This window comes from Lissotriton vulgaris, chromosome 4_1, assembly GCF_964263255.1.
Source record: "Lissotriton vulgaris chromosome 4_1, aLisVul1.2, whole genome shotgun sequence".
NCBI classification, from domain to species: domain Eukaryota; kingdom Metazoa; phylum Chordata; class Amphibia; order Caudata; family Salamandridae; genus Lissotriton; species Lissotriton vulgaris.
Window position 1 is genome coordinate 60901707 of NC_141691.1, and position 12230 is coordinate 60913936.

At 45.0% G+C, this 12230-nt stretch overlaps 1 protein-coding gene across 2 annotated transcripts in view; it reads right to left on the minus strand.

The window, feature by feature from the left end:
* Nucleotides 1-12230, minus strand: part of KIF4A (kinesin family member 4A) — a 307171-nt gene that overhangs the window by 43527 nt on the left and 251414 nt on the right. The window contains exon 29 of one of the 2 annotated variants that reach the window (XM_086918308.1): nucleotides 4207-4326. The exons of the other annotated variant lie outside the window; for it this stretch is intronic. Coding sequence (XP_086774434.1) covers nucleotides 4207-4326 — 120 coding nt within the window. The remainder of the gene's footprint in view (nucleotides 1-4206; nucleotides 4327-12230) is intronic. 2 annotated transcript variants of the gene reach the window in all.

Consider the following 12230-nt stretch of genomic DNA (forward strand, 5'->3'; position numbering starts at 1 on the left):
TAGGCCCCCAATGTATGAAGCTGCTCTTCCATTGGTACAAGCCGGTAAGATCCCTAAGGTCAGCTGAGCAGGCGCTGGTGACAGTCCCTAGAGTTAAGAAAGTGCGTGGGGGGGGGGGCAGGAGCTTTTCCTTGGGCGCTGCGAAAGCATGGAACAGACTGTCGCTAAACCTCAGACAGATGTCTGACCTATCTTTCAGAAGAGCTTTAAAGACCTGGGTCTTTACGCACTAAATTCTCAGCTCTCACGCACTATGGTCAGACAGTCAGCGCCAGGACACCTACGGGTAACAGTGCGCTATAAAAATGTGAAAAATAAATAAATGTGTTAGGAAGGCAAGACCACCAGGTGCAGGCAAATGGTTATGGGCAACGTTCCTATTAACTGTTGACCCTGAACAAGAACTCCGCCTAGGTGCCCAGAAAAGTCTTAGGGTCTCATTAAATGGTAGTAGCAGCTCAGTGAGAGACTGCTCAGGTGTAGGACTTCGGTTAGTTAGATTTCACTTATAATGTACGCAATTGTAAATCTAACATCTGAACTGCCCTTCGCATCACTACAGTGAAGGAGGTGGTTTTTCCTACAGCAGGACACCAAGAAGACAAGGAAAGTATCCGACAAGTGTCAAGCCTACTTGTGTTGTCAAGCGCTTGATATCAATTGCAACAGTCCTGCATGGTTTGAACCCTGTGGTTTTAGAGGCTTGCATTTCTCATGCTGATTGAGAAATTGCTCTTGAAAGTTTTGGTTAAAGACCAGGAAAAATCTCTGGATCTGTGTCTGAAGGTGCAGGAAGGAACAGATGCCAGCACACATGGGTGGTGTGTGTATATGTACCTTGGCTCAACAAGATCGGCATGTAGCTACATTGTGCCATCTATCTAGGAGACCTAAACAAAAGACAGAAGCAATCAGCAGCTGACCAAGGTTTCGCACATCCACTTCATTTGTTTCAAAGTTATTAGACGGTGCGGCTACTCTCACCATCCGCTGCCAAGGATGTATTTCAGACCAATGGTTGTATAAGAGCAGAGAGGCGCACACAATGAAGTCAATGATTATAAGAGAGTCCAAAGGAAGTTTCAGATCTTCAGTTCTTATTTAAAAAAGTGTTCTTTATTTTCATGTACAGCGGCACAGCCAACGCGTTTCATTCCCATTCGTGCCTTGGGAATTTCATCAGGGCTGCAAAGATACATTAACAAGTATAAATATTTATTTAACATGTATAAAAAAGACCTACACCCAAAAGGGCAATAGTCCAAATCAAATTGCATTGAAGTGCACACCCATAGATCTTTTTTTTTTTCTGCTTTTGGATTTCCCTCGAGGTATAATTTTTGCAATTTGGGAGATAGACAGATAAGTGGGGGAACTAACAAATCGGGGCGAGGCTATTTGTCCAGTATTGGCCATTTGCAACCTGTATGACCTTGATATTACTGCATTAACGCTAACGCTCTTTTATACAATGCCGGTGGGTGTAAAACATTTGTTACATCGCAACCTTTCCCTGTTATTTTCAATTAGATGCACGCTGCCCATATCAGAAAGACAGTTATCTAATGCAGCGTAGCTCCAACCCTGCATATCTCATATGAGGGGGCCCAAACATATGATTATAAATGGGGGCACCCCTTGGGGATCAAAAGATACACTCTGATCTATGTTACTCTCATACATGGGCCAAAATTCCTTCTTTTTAAAACTCAGAACTATGAATTCAAGGATGCCCTTTTCTATCGTAATACTTATAGGACTAATATCTATATATTTCCTTATATAAAGGGGCCCGGAACTTTCTTCTTCGTTTGACTTATACAAGCTACAGTGATCAGAACGACCGGGGGGACTTGGATCAGTATTCCACTAGGAAAGAAGCACGAAGCAGTTTGCAGGTATTATAGAACCCTGGCTGTAATATAACCACTCAAAATGGACCTTAGGAATTGCCACTTTGATCACCACCTATGATTTTTATTAAAAGAAGACATCATCTGTTTTTTAATAAGATGAGAAACTTGGATCCCTCAGGTTCCGCATGTCTCATATTATATAACATATAGAAGTGAGGTTTATCATGGCGACACTTCTTGAAGGCATCATTTGTTTTTTTTTTTTTTTTTTTAATAAAAAGATAAGAAACCTGGACCTCTTATGTCCTTCAATGTTCATATTGCAAATATATAAAAGTGAGGTTTATCATAGCGACACTTCTTGTCCGCTCCACTCCCAGCGTTATTATAAACAGAACCCCCATGTTCCCGTAAGGACAATTAGATTTATTTAATACAATATCCTTTTCTCACCATTTGCACAATACTTTCATTATAGGCACACTTTATGACCTTCCGGGACCGGCTTGTATACTGTTCTTGAAAAAGCACGACCGCTATAAACTGTCTATATATGGTGAGCGACAGCAGTTTTTTCTAACCTTCCCTTTGCGTATTTCAGCGGGACATGGACTCGGGCACTTTTGGTAATATCTTCTCTTCATCCTGGTTTTCACCTTTCGGCTTTGGACTCTAGGCCTGAATACAGGGTAGTTGGATCATACTCTTTCACTCCTGACTTCTTTTCTCCCTGTTGGGATTAAGGGTTTTTGCTTCTCATATCTTTCCCTTTATCTTTCCGTGTTCACATTTGTCTGCATGACTTGAACTCTTGCACGTCGCGGATGTCTAATTCTCCAATAGGCATGGTGTCGTGTTTTTAATCAGGACCAAACCTTTGGGCCTATGTTGGCCCTGTGATCGCATAGTACCGGTGAGGGGGTATATGCTTTCACCAGGTTATTTTTAACTTAAATCTGTCACTTAGGAGATTTATAACTTGGTCATCTATCTAGGAGACCTGCTCTAAAAGCTTCTGGATCCAGTCTGTAAAGTGAGGATTATTCTCAAGGTGAGGAATATACAGTTCAAGTATCCATCAAACATAGTTGCACTGGTTGGTGCTTATATGGATTTCCATCATCGCTCCTGGAGGCGTAGCAAGGCCTTTGTGGAGTCTGTTGTGCCATCTGATGGTACATGGAGATGGCTACGAAAAGGATCTACAACAAGTCTGGTGCCTTAATTCAAATGGTGAGGAATCTGCGGTGAAACATATCCATTGGAATGGATGCTATGCGTGCTGATGTGTCAAAATGAAAGGAGGGCGGGCTGTTCACCACCAGCACATTTACACCCATACTCAAAAATACAGAAAGATCACTGCAAATTGCATTTGAATTTGGCAGTGCACAGTGCATGGATTACCTCACAAGGCAATGTAAAGTGTTAGGTAACAGGATATGATTTAGTCCACAGCATATAATTGCCATTCTCCCATAACTTAACCTTTTATATGCAACATTACACTGCCCTCTACACAACATTACTACTGCAAACAATCACCCACAACCAACTGCGTTAGAAATGTCAGTTCCCCAGTACAACATTGATCTGCTCCCATGTAAGCTACCTGGCGCATCTTCGCTATCAACATGCTACCATTGTACAAAGAATGCACCATGACTCATAAGATTACTTCTTCCGACACCTTTGGAATCCTTCCATGCCACTGTTGAACCCCTACACCATTCTACAATAGTGCCTCCGATAGCACACAGACCATATAAGGGCAAAGGGAATTCCATATGTACCAGAGCTGCAAATATTTCTTCAGAACACCATAACCACTTGATGTGCTTCCATTCTGCTCAACAAATACCTGAATACTCCTGCCTAAATCACTTGTACCTGCATTACATTCTCCCGCCAATTAACTTTAATCTGTCCATTACTACCTCTGGAACTAAGTGATCAGTCTTTCCTAAAAGTGTAAAAAAAAAACATCACTACCTCTGGAAATTACAATTCTTCTACGCAACCATTTATTGTATACTTCAACTGGCTACTTTTGGGCTCTCCTTGTAAATTGTATGTCTACCCAAACTTTGTAAAGAGCTCGATACCCACTAGTCAAATCCACACTATATAAAACAAAAAAAATACAAATTAATCAGGTGATTAGATAGTAAATATGTATTAGGCGATTGCCATGGTTGTATGCCTGCTTCACAAGATTTACTTTGTGGAATTCCCACTTCCAATATTGCTCCACATGCTCCCACATTAGTAAAACTTCAAGAGCTGAGGTCAGCTCTACCCCACACAGCAGTGAAGTGCACTTTTTATACCAGTGTTCATTAACACTCACCATTGAGTCAATTGGTTGGTTGCGGCACTTTTTGAAGTCACAGGCACACCCTTCTCTACAGGCTTGTTTCAGCTTTCGGCAGCCACACATTTTGTTTCCACATCTGCCTTTGCAGGAACACTGGTAAAGAAAGAGAGACAGGTTACTTACCTGTAAAGAATTAGGGGTGAACATGTCTATTATACCAAGATTTATTCATGCAGCCTATACGAAGTCTCACATCTAAGAAGAACATTTTATCAAAATAATTGCACTGGAGTTCTACCCCTACCAAAAATCATAACGGGTTAAACAAATTTTACTTGAAATCTTGATTTCTTATACATTTATTAATTCTATAGAAGCATCAACTTAGTGATCTACGCTTTGTGAATACATTACCCACCTTTGTAACTCCAGGGAGTGAGTAACTCCTACAAACGGATAATACTGTGGGAAGCGTGACGTCTGGGCAAAGGAACAGACTTTGGTCACATTCTCCTTCACACACAGATCCTCTTTACAAGTATGCTTAAGAACTGAGTTACATGCAAGTAAGACTTTCGTACGCATAAGTTTAACGGTATGATCATTAAGAGAAATATTAAAAATAAAATAAACAAGTTACTTACCTTCAGCAGCTCTTTCTGATGGATACTCTGGCTGCAGATTGCTCCTTTTTAAAATCCTGTAGGTGCCAGATGAGTAATGTCTCAGCAGTCATAGGCGCCACACCCGCACAAGCCAGAGTCGTGGCTGAAGCCCAGGCACCACAGGCTTCTCATTCAAGTCGTTAACAGACATCTTTTTCATCTAGTCGGAGCACACCTTGAATCCGGTTATTTTTAGTTGGGACATCATTTCCACAACACCATTGTTCAAAGGGTTATTTGGAGTAATCGTTAGACTCCAAAAGGTGGGAGCGAAGCTCCAGATCAGCATCGGGATGCCAGAAACTGACTTTGGGCAGGGGTGACTTACATGCAGTTCTGCTCAATTTGTTCTGGGGCACTATGGAGTCACTCTTCAAAAGAGAGTTTCCCAGAAAACCAGAAAGGACTGAATAATGAATTCACATGTTTTTAAAATAACAAAATAAACTTTGAGAGACAAAAAATACTCTAGTCGTGTGCAGATCTAATAATCTGTCATATTGGAATACTAAAAGTTAAATTAGTATCTAGGCCTGAAGGTCAGAACTCAAAAGTCAAATAATACAGAAAGGAACCCCCCCTTTTTTTTTCACTGCACTATGGAGTCACAACTGAGCCACACAATGCCACCCGACAGCACGCAGGAGCACTGCTAGAAAATTTAAATGGAACTCTTTTTAAATAAAGTATAATTATATTTTAAAAAGGTTACAAAAAGTCAAGTTACATTTACAAAAAAAACAAAAAACAGTCCAACGATGCGCAGTAAAGGAAACCCCATTGCCAAAAATCCAGCGATAACGGTACCCCTGATGTACTTACCATAATGCAATGACTCCCAATGTCAATTCCTGTGCTGTAACTACTGACTGAAATTTGTTGATTAAGCTTCTGCATTATCCTATTTATCAGAGGAATACAGGCCAAAAAACAAACCACCCTCCAAGGAATCCATTGCCTCTTGGAAACTATCAAATAAACGGGACCCTTGCTGTTATTCAGCAGCAACCAAATTCACCCGAGGCCATCACTATTTGGCCATAACCTAATTTAACAGCAGTCAATCTCTCATTTGTGGTAAACCGATCTCCTTGGACAAAAGATCCAGTCATGTATTCAGGATACCCAGAAGACAGAACAATTTGCCTAAATTCAGTCCAAGTTCAAAGATTTAAAGACTTCTTGCAGAAGAGGCTGCACCATATCTGGCTGGACATTGTTGATGCCATGTTGTGTGCCACTATTTGTACCCGTTTCCCCACGTCTTGGGAAGAGCCACCAGAGACGTTCACCACTCTGAACCTAAACGGATTTGCGGTTTTACTTCCAGTGGAGTGCCTCACACGTATATGCACCTCTTACAGATCCAATTCCAACCTATCCTGGAAGCATATATCATTAGACCAGCCCACAGACATGAAAAACTGATCTACAACCACATTTGCTGGCAGGCTCACTAATGGACACCCAACAAAACAGACAAAGGATAGTCTTACCCGTTATGTGTTCATAGAACACGTTTCACCAGTCCCAAAGAAAAAAAGCGCATTCTTAAACAGAAATAAAACAAAGCCATTAATCCCAGGAGGTGAATAATTTCTTGGGAACTGGGCAAATCCATCTCATACACCAATTACAATTTCTTGTCCTCAAAACAGGTTGCATGATTTAGTGTCAAATCTCTTTAAAGACGATATAACAAGAAAAGTAACAACCCCACCTTACTACTGGCATGGACACCCTTTGAATGGCTCTTTGGGGCCAGAAGAGCCTGTACTTCCTAACAGAGCAAGGAGAGATGGTCCTCTATCTGTTCTTTGGCAGGAGGCGTGGGTGGAGGGGTGTCTGTAGCACATACTGGACTGAGTTTATCACAGACGATCGGGCAGGCGGTGCCTGATCCGGTCACCAACAGGATGGTTGTAGCGGACTAAAGGGGGTTAGAGGATACTACAGAAGGGGTGGGAGACTGGAAGGCTCACTGGCTCAGACTACCGCATCCTTTGTGATCTGTGACCCACCCACAAAAAGACTGAGCAGGTTTATGAACTGGCTCGTATGGTTAATACTACTGATGCCCATATGTGCCATGGCAGTGGCGAAAAGGCTGCTGTTGGGACTGGGCAGATAAGGAAAGCCAGAGAGATTTTATTGGGAGCATATTGGATGGCTTCAGACAATCCACTAAAGCTTGGTTGAGGATAGCCCCTGTCCTCCCCGGCTGGCCAAATTTGTGAGCTTCCCCAGGCCTGTTGCTGCTTTCAGCTAGGACACTAGACTTCGGTCGCTTCAGGGGGCATCTCTAAGATGCCCTGTGAGTGTATTTTTCATTAAATCTCACACTAACATCAGTGTGGGATTAATGTGCGGAGAAGTTTGATACCAAACTTCAAAGTTTGCAGTAAAGCCATTATGGTGCTGTGGAGTTCGTAATGACCTACTCGCTGACCATATACTCTTTATGGCATAACTGCACTTAGAATGTTTAAGAATTGGCTTAGACACTGTAGGGGTACAGGGCTCATACACCTGTACCCTAACCACTGGTAGAGTGCACCCACCCCCCCACAACATTCGTTGCTCCGACTCAACCGCTCGAAAGAAAGCTTCAGAAATCCGAAATAGTGTGTTCTGTGTAGGAAGGTGGATACTGGACTATGGTTACCCCAGATTTTTTTTGCCTAGTGTTTAGCTAGTTTTCGACTTAGTTGGCCTGGGATACTGCTAATCAGGGCCCCAGGCTATCTGCTCTCACTTTAAAATGGACTCCATGTACCCTAGGTAGATCCCCAATTGGATACTGGGTCACCTTCTGAGCCCCTGTACAGTGTACTATAGGTACCCAGGGCATAGGTGCATCCAAGGCCTACCAAGGGCCAGAAGAATATATAATGCCACCCCTGGCTGGCCACCTAAATTGACACACCTGGCTGATCACTCAGCTGTGGCAAGGTCGTGTAATCACCCCTTGCTTAGGTATAGTACATATAAATATACATATAAATATACATATAAATATATACACACACACACACACACACACACACATACATACACACATACACATACACACACACACACATATATATATATATATATATATATATATATATATATATATATATAACATATATAAACCTATAAGTCACTCCTATGGCAGGCCTTAACAATCCTGGAGGCAGAGTGCTTATGTGTGAGATGGTGCTGTAGCATGAGCTCGGAAGCCTGTCTGCAGCTTTCAGAAGCCTGTCTGCAGCTTTCAGAAGCCTGTCTGCAGCTTTCAGAAGCCTGTCTGCAGCTTTCAGAAGCCTGTCTGCAGCTTTCAGAAGCCTGTCTGCAGCTTTCAGAAGCCTGTCTGCAGCTTTCAGAAGCCTGTCTGCAGCTTTCAGAAGCCTGTCTGCAGCTTTCAGAAGCCTGTCTGCAGCTTTCAGAAGCCTGTCCTTATAGCGGTTCTATGATATTGCCATACCATAAACTCTTAAGTGCATTGTAATCCTCGCGGTTAATGCTAACTTTGGTTTGGCTTAATCCAAACATGTCGTGTAAGGTGTCGTACGCTTTGGAATACTACCCCCTCGCCAATTCTGGCGACAGGGGTAGCATTCCACCCTCCTAGGAGGGAGAAGACATGTTGAAACTACAGTACCCGGTTAAAGTTAACCAGAGCACCAGCATCACAAAATGGATGCTGCTGCCACAGACACAAGTCTGACCTCGAGCTGCTGGGAGTCCTTCCAGTCAGGGAGGTTTGGACAATAGGTTTCTGCTTGGGGAGGGGCGCGCACCACCCCAGATAGGAGGATGTGTATTGGGACAGGGAGGGCTGAATAGATTGAGACACTGCCTGAAGCACACTAGGTGCTTCATGCATACCCCAGTTCAAACCGGTTGCTGGGGCACTCCAGCCCCAGCACTGGCGCGAAACTGATCAAAGGATAGGGGGTGTAACCACCCCCCTTCCTGGTCCCACCCATAGGAGGGACCTAAAAATTAATCCAGCCCCTTTTAGTTGTATAAAGGTAGGAGCTGTGTCCTTAGACATTAGATTAATCCTGAAAATGACTTGAAACTAAAGACTGAAGAATCTACCTTGAGGCCAAGGAGTGACCACCCTGGGCAACCAGGCACCATCCAACAACTCAACGGCTTGCTTTGTCACCGTTCCCGCCAGTACCCGAGCACAGAGCCTGACAAGAGACAGACTTCCAGACCTCTCTGACCCCACTACACGACTCCAGCACAGCTGAGCACCGTTGAAGGCGTTGGGACACGTGGGACCGGACATCTTGGAAAGCCTGCAACTTTCTAACAGCGCAGCTCCTGAGGCATCCTCAAAGCTGTGCACTGGGGACTCTGACACCCCGACACAGAGCTCCACCGAAGACCAGCCCTAAACACTCCATGAGATCTGCGTGGGGCCCTTCTGCTTGTGTTCTGCTCAACGCGTTCTCCGGTTGCTGGCCTGTTGGCTAGTAGCCCTGTGGCGACGATCCTTTTCAAAATCCATCGCTGGTCTGGTTGCTCCAGACTGGCCCTTGCTTCCCTGAAAAGGTGAAGTACCTCAGACCCCCCCTGGTCTGCACCAGGAGCTTTTTGTGTATCCTGCGTGGGTTGCCTTTGCTTAGGCTTGTTGGCTCCGATCTCCAAGTCGACCCCTCCATCTGCGAGAACCTTCGTGGGACAGCTCCGCTCCAGCACCTGGTCGTCCTGGACGCCTCCTGGTCCGCATGGCTGCAAAGACAAGCTTCACAACAGCTCCTAGATGACGTCTGGTTCCTTCCTGGTTCCACCCGGTCAATGGCTAGTGACCTAGACTCCGTCCCCTCTGCTTTCAGGTCTTCAACTCCGATCAACCCGGACATCTTTCTCCTGGTCGCCTGCAGCATTTTCTTTCAAGGCTCCATATGAACCAACGAGGAAACCCGACACTTTGACATCTATGCACCCGCAGCCCGTGGGTGAGGTAACGCGAGTACTTCGGTGCGCATGTAGGGATCGACTATCCTAGTGTCTAGTTTTGTTAGTTGTATCTTCCTAGTTAGACCGGAAGTATCCTAAATCTCTATTTACTTACCTTTTAAGTACCCATTGACTTTCTATTGACTCTCGCGTGAGTGTACTGACACTGCACGCGCCGCCTGTGGGCCTCCTACCCTGAGGGTCAGATAGGGTAGCCCCAGCGATGCCCTAGGTCTTTTCCTTTCACAAGTCTAGGTTCTTATACCACTTACTTAGTAAATGGTTTTACGCACCCCTAGGGCCTAACTGTAAATTGTGCTATTTAAAAAAGTATTTCTGAGAGTAACTTGTTATGTGCTTTTGCCTCTGACCTCAAAGAGTTCAGAGGAGTGTGTTAGTAAATAAATACATATATATCTATACTACTATTATAAAGAGAGAACACAAACCTTTGAGCCAGGTACACTCGAAAAGTACACCACCAATCAAAAATCCCAAGACATCTTTGAAAACCTCAGGGCAAGCAGAAGGACATAGGCTATTAAAAATAAACAAATATACGTTGTTTAAAAAATTTCGAAATAAAAATAAAGTAGTCCCTTGTAAGTAGCGCCGGCCACCACGTCTGCTTGATGACATCATTTGCGTTTGCGCTCCCTGGCACCACTTCCGGAAATGGCACCGAAGATCGCGACCTGCTGGGAGGACTGCCGCTGCCCTGCTTGTTGCTGGGCGAAGTGGCGGCCTGTGCGGGCGGGGCGCATGGAGAGTGGCGGCCTGTGCGGGCGCAGTGCCTGGAGAGTGACGGCCTGTGCGGGCGGGGCGCCTGGAGAGTGGCGGCCTGTGCGGTCGGGGCGCCTGGAGCGGACCGGCGGCTGAGGTAAGGATCAGGCTCTCTGGGACACGGGCGGGAGGGGGCCGGGGCGGGATGGGGCCAGGGCAGAAGTGCATGCAAGCCTCAAATGCTCCCCCCAGCCCCTTTCTGCCCCAGGCAACGCTGGGGCGGGCTGCTAGTTTTATATATATCCTGTGCGGTGTCCTTTCATTTGGTATTCAAGGGGTTACATATGGTAAAACAGCTGGCTTTACACGCCCTCAAGAGTCTTTTAGCCTAAGACTGTTCTGTCCACGCTACTTCTAGGATAGCTGGTCTAGAAGGTTGACTTTACAACCATCACCATGAGGGTTGTTTGGACTGGTGCAAGGTGTTCACTAGAATAGTGAACATATGCCAGGCCAACTTCTCACATTCTGTATTACATACAAAAGGTGCAGAGAGCCATCATTTTTAACAGAACTGCTCTGCCAATAAGGGAGGCTGGTAAGTGCTGCCACAGCCACATCCCACCTCCCCTCCCGTCCCGTCAACCTGTCCAGCAGCGCATATATATTTAGCTGCATGAACTCCTCCTCTGACTTTGTAATCCAGATGCCCAGATATTTGAACAACTCTTTATGAGCTATTTCCTTGCACACAGACGTCAGGGCTGGAAGCTCACCTACCAGAGAATACCAAGGATTTGTCCCAGTTTATGCAGTATCCCAAGAACGCGCCAAATGAACAGGTTACTTACCTTCGGTAACGCTTTTTCTGGTGGATACAGTATATGCCTGTGGATTCCTTACCTTGTGAATATCCCCCAGCGCCAGCAGCATTCGGAATTTTTTTGTAACTCCACGCAGACGAGGACGACGTCACAGAAGCATGGCTTCACTCGAAACGCCGCAGACGTCACCGGAGCCATAAGAGCCTAGTCGGTGTGATGACGTCAGTTCCACCCTTTTTTTCCGTGTCTTCGAGGGGGACAGACCGACACAAATATATACAGTATACATAGTACACAGTATTCAAACTAACAGTGTGAAATCAATGTAATAAGCAAACAGAATTAACACTTCCATTGAAAGTAACAGACATGAAAAATCAACATTGCAGGTATACAAGGGAGGACAACTGCGAAGCGGGTGGGTCAGTGAGGAATCCACAGGCAGATACTGCATCCACCAGAAAAAGAGTTACCGAAGGTAAGTAGCTTTCTTCTGATGGATACATCTGCCAGTGGATTCCTCACCTTGTGAATAGAGTCCCTCAGCAGTCCCCACTTCCAGAGGAGGGTGTCCACCCTTCTATAATAAAAAATCCAGTAGGACAGAACGCGCAAAGTGACCATCCCTCCTCACCTCGGAATCTAAGCAGTAATGCTTTGCGAAAGTGTGGAGGGAGGTCCAAGTTGCGGCTCTAAAATGTCCTCTACAGGAACACCTCTAGACAAGGCAGATGTTGAAGACTTTGCTCTAGTAGAGAGAGCTCTTATACCCTCAGGAGGTTCCTTACTGGCCAAAGAGTAACAGATCTTGATGCACAAGATAATCCATCTGGAAAGGGTGCACTTGTGCACTGCTCTGCCTTTCCTGCAGCCAGCAAATCTAGTA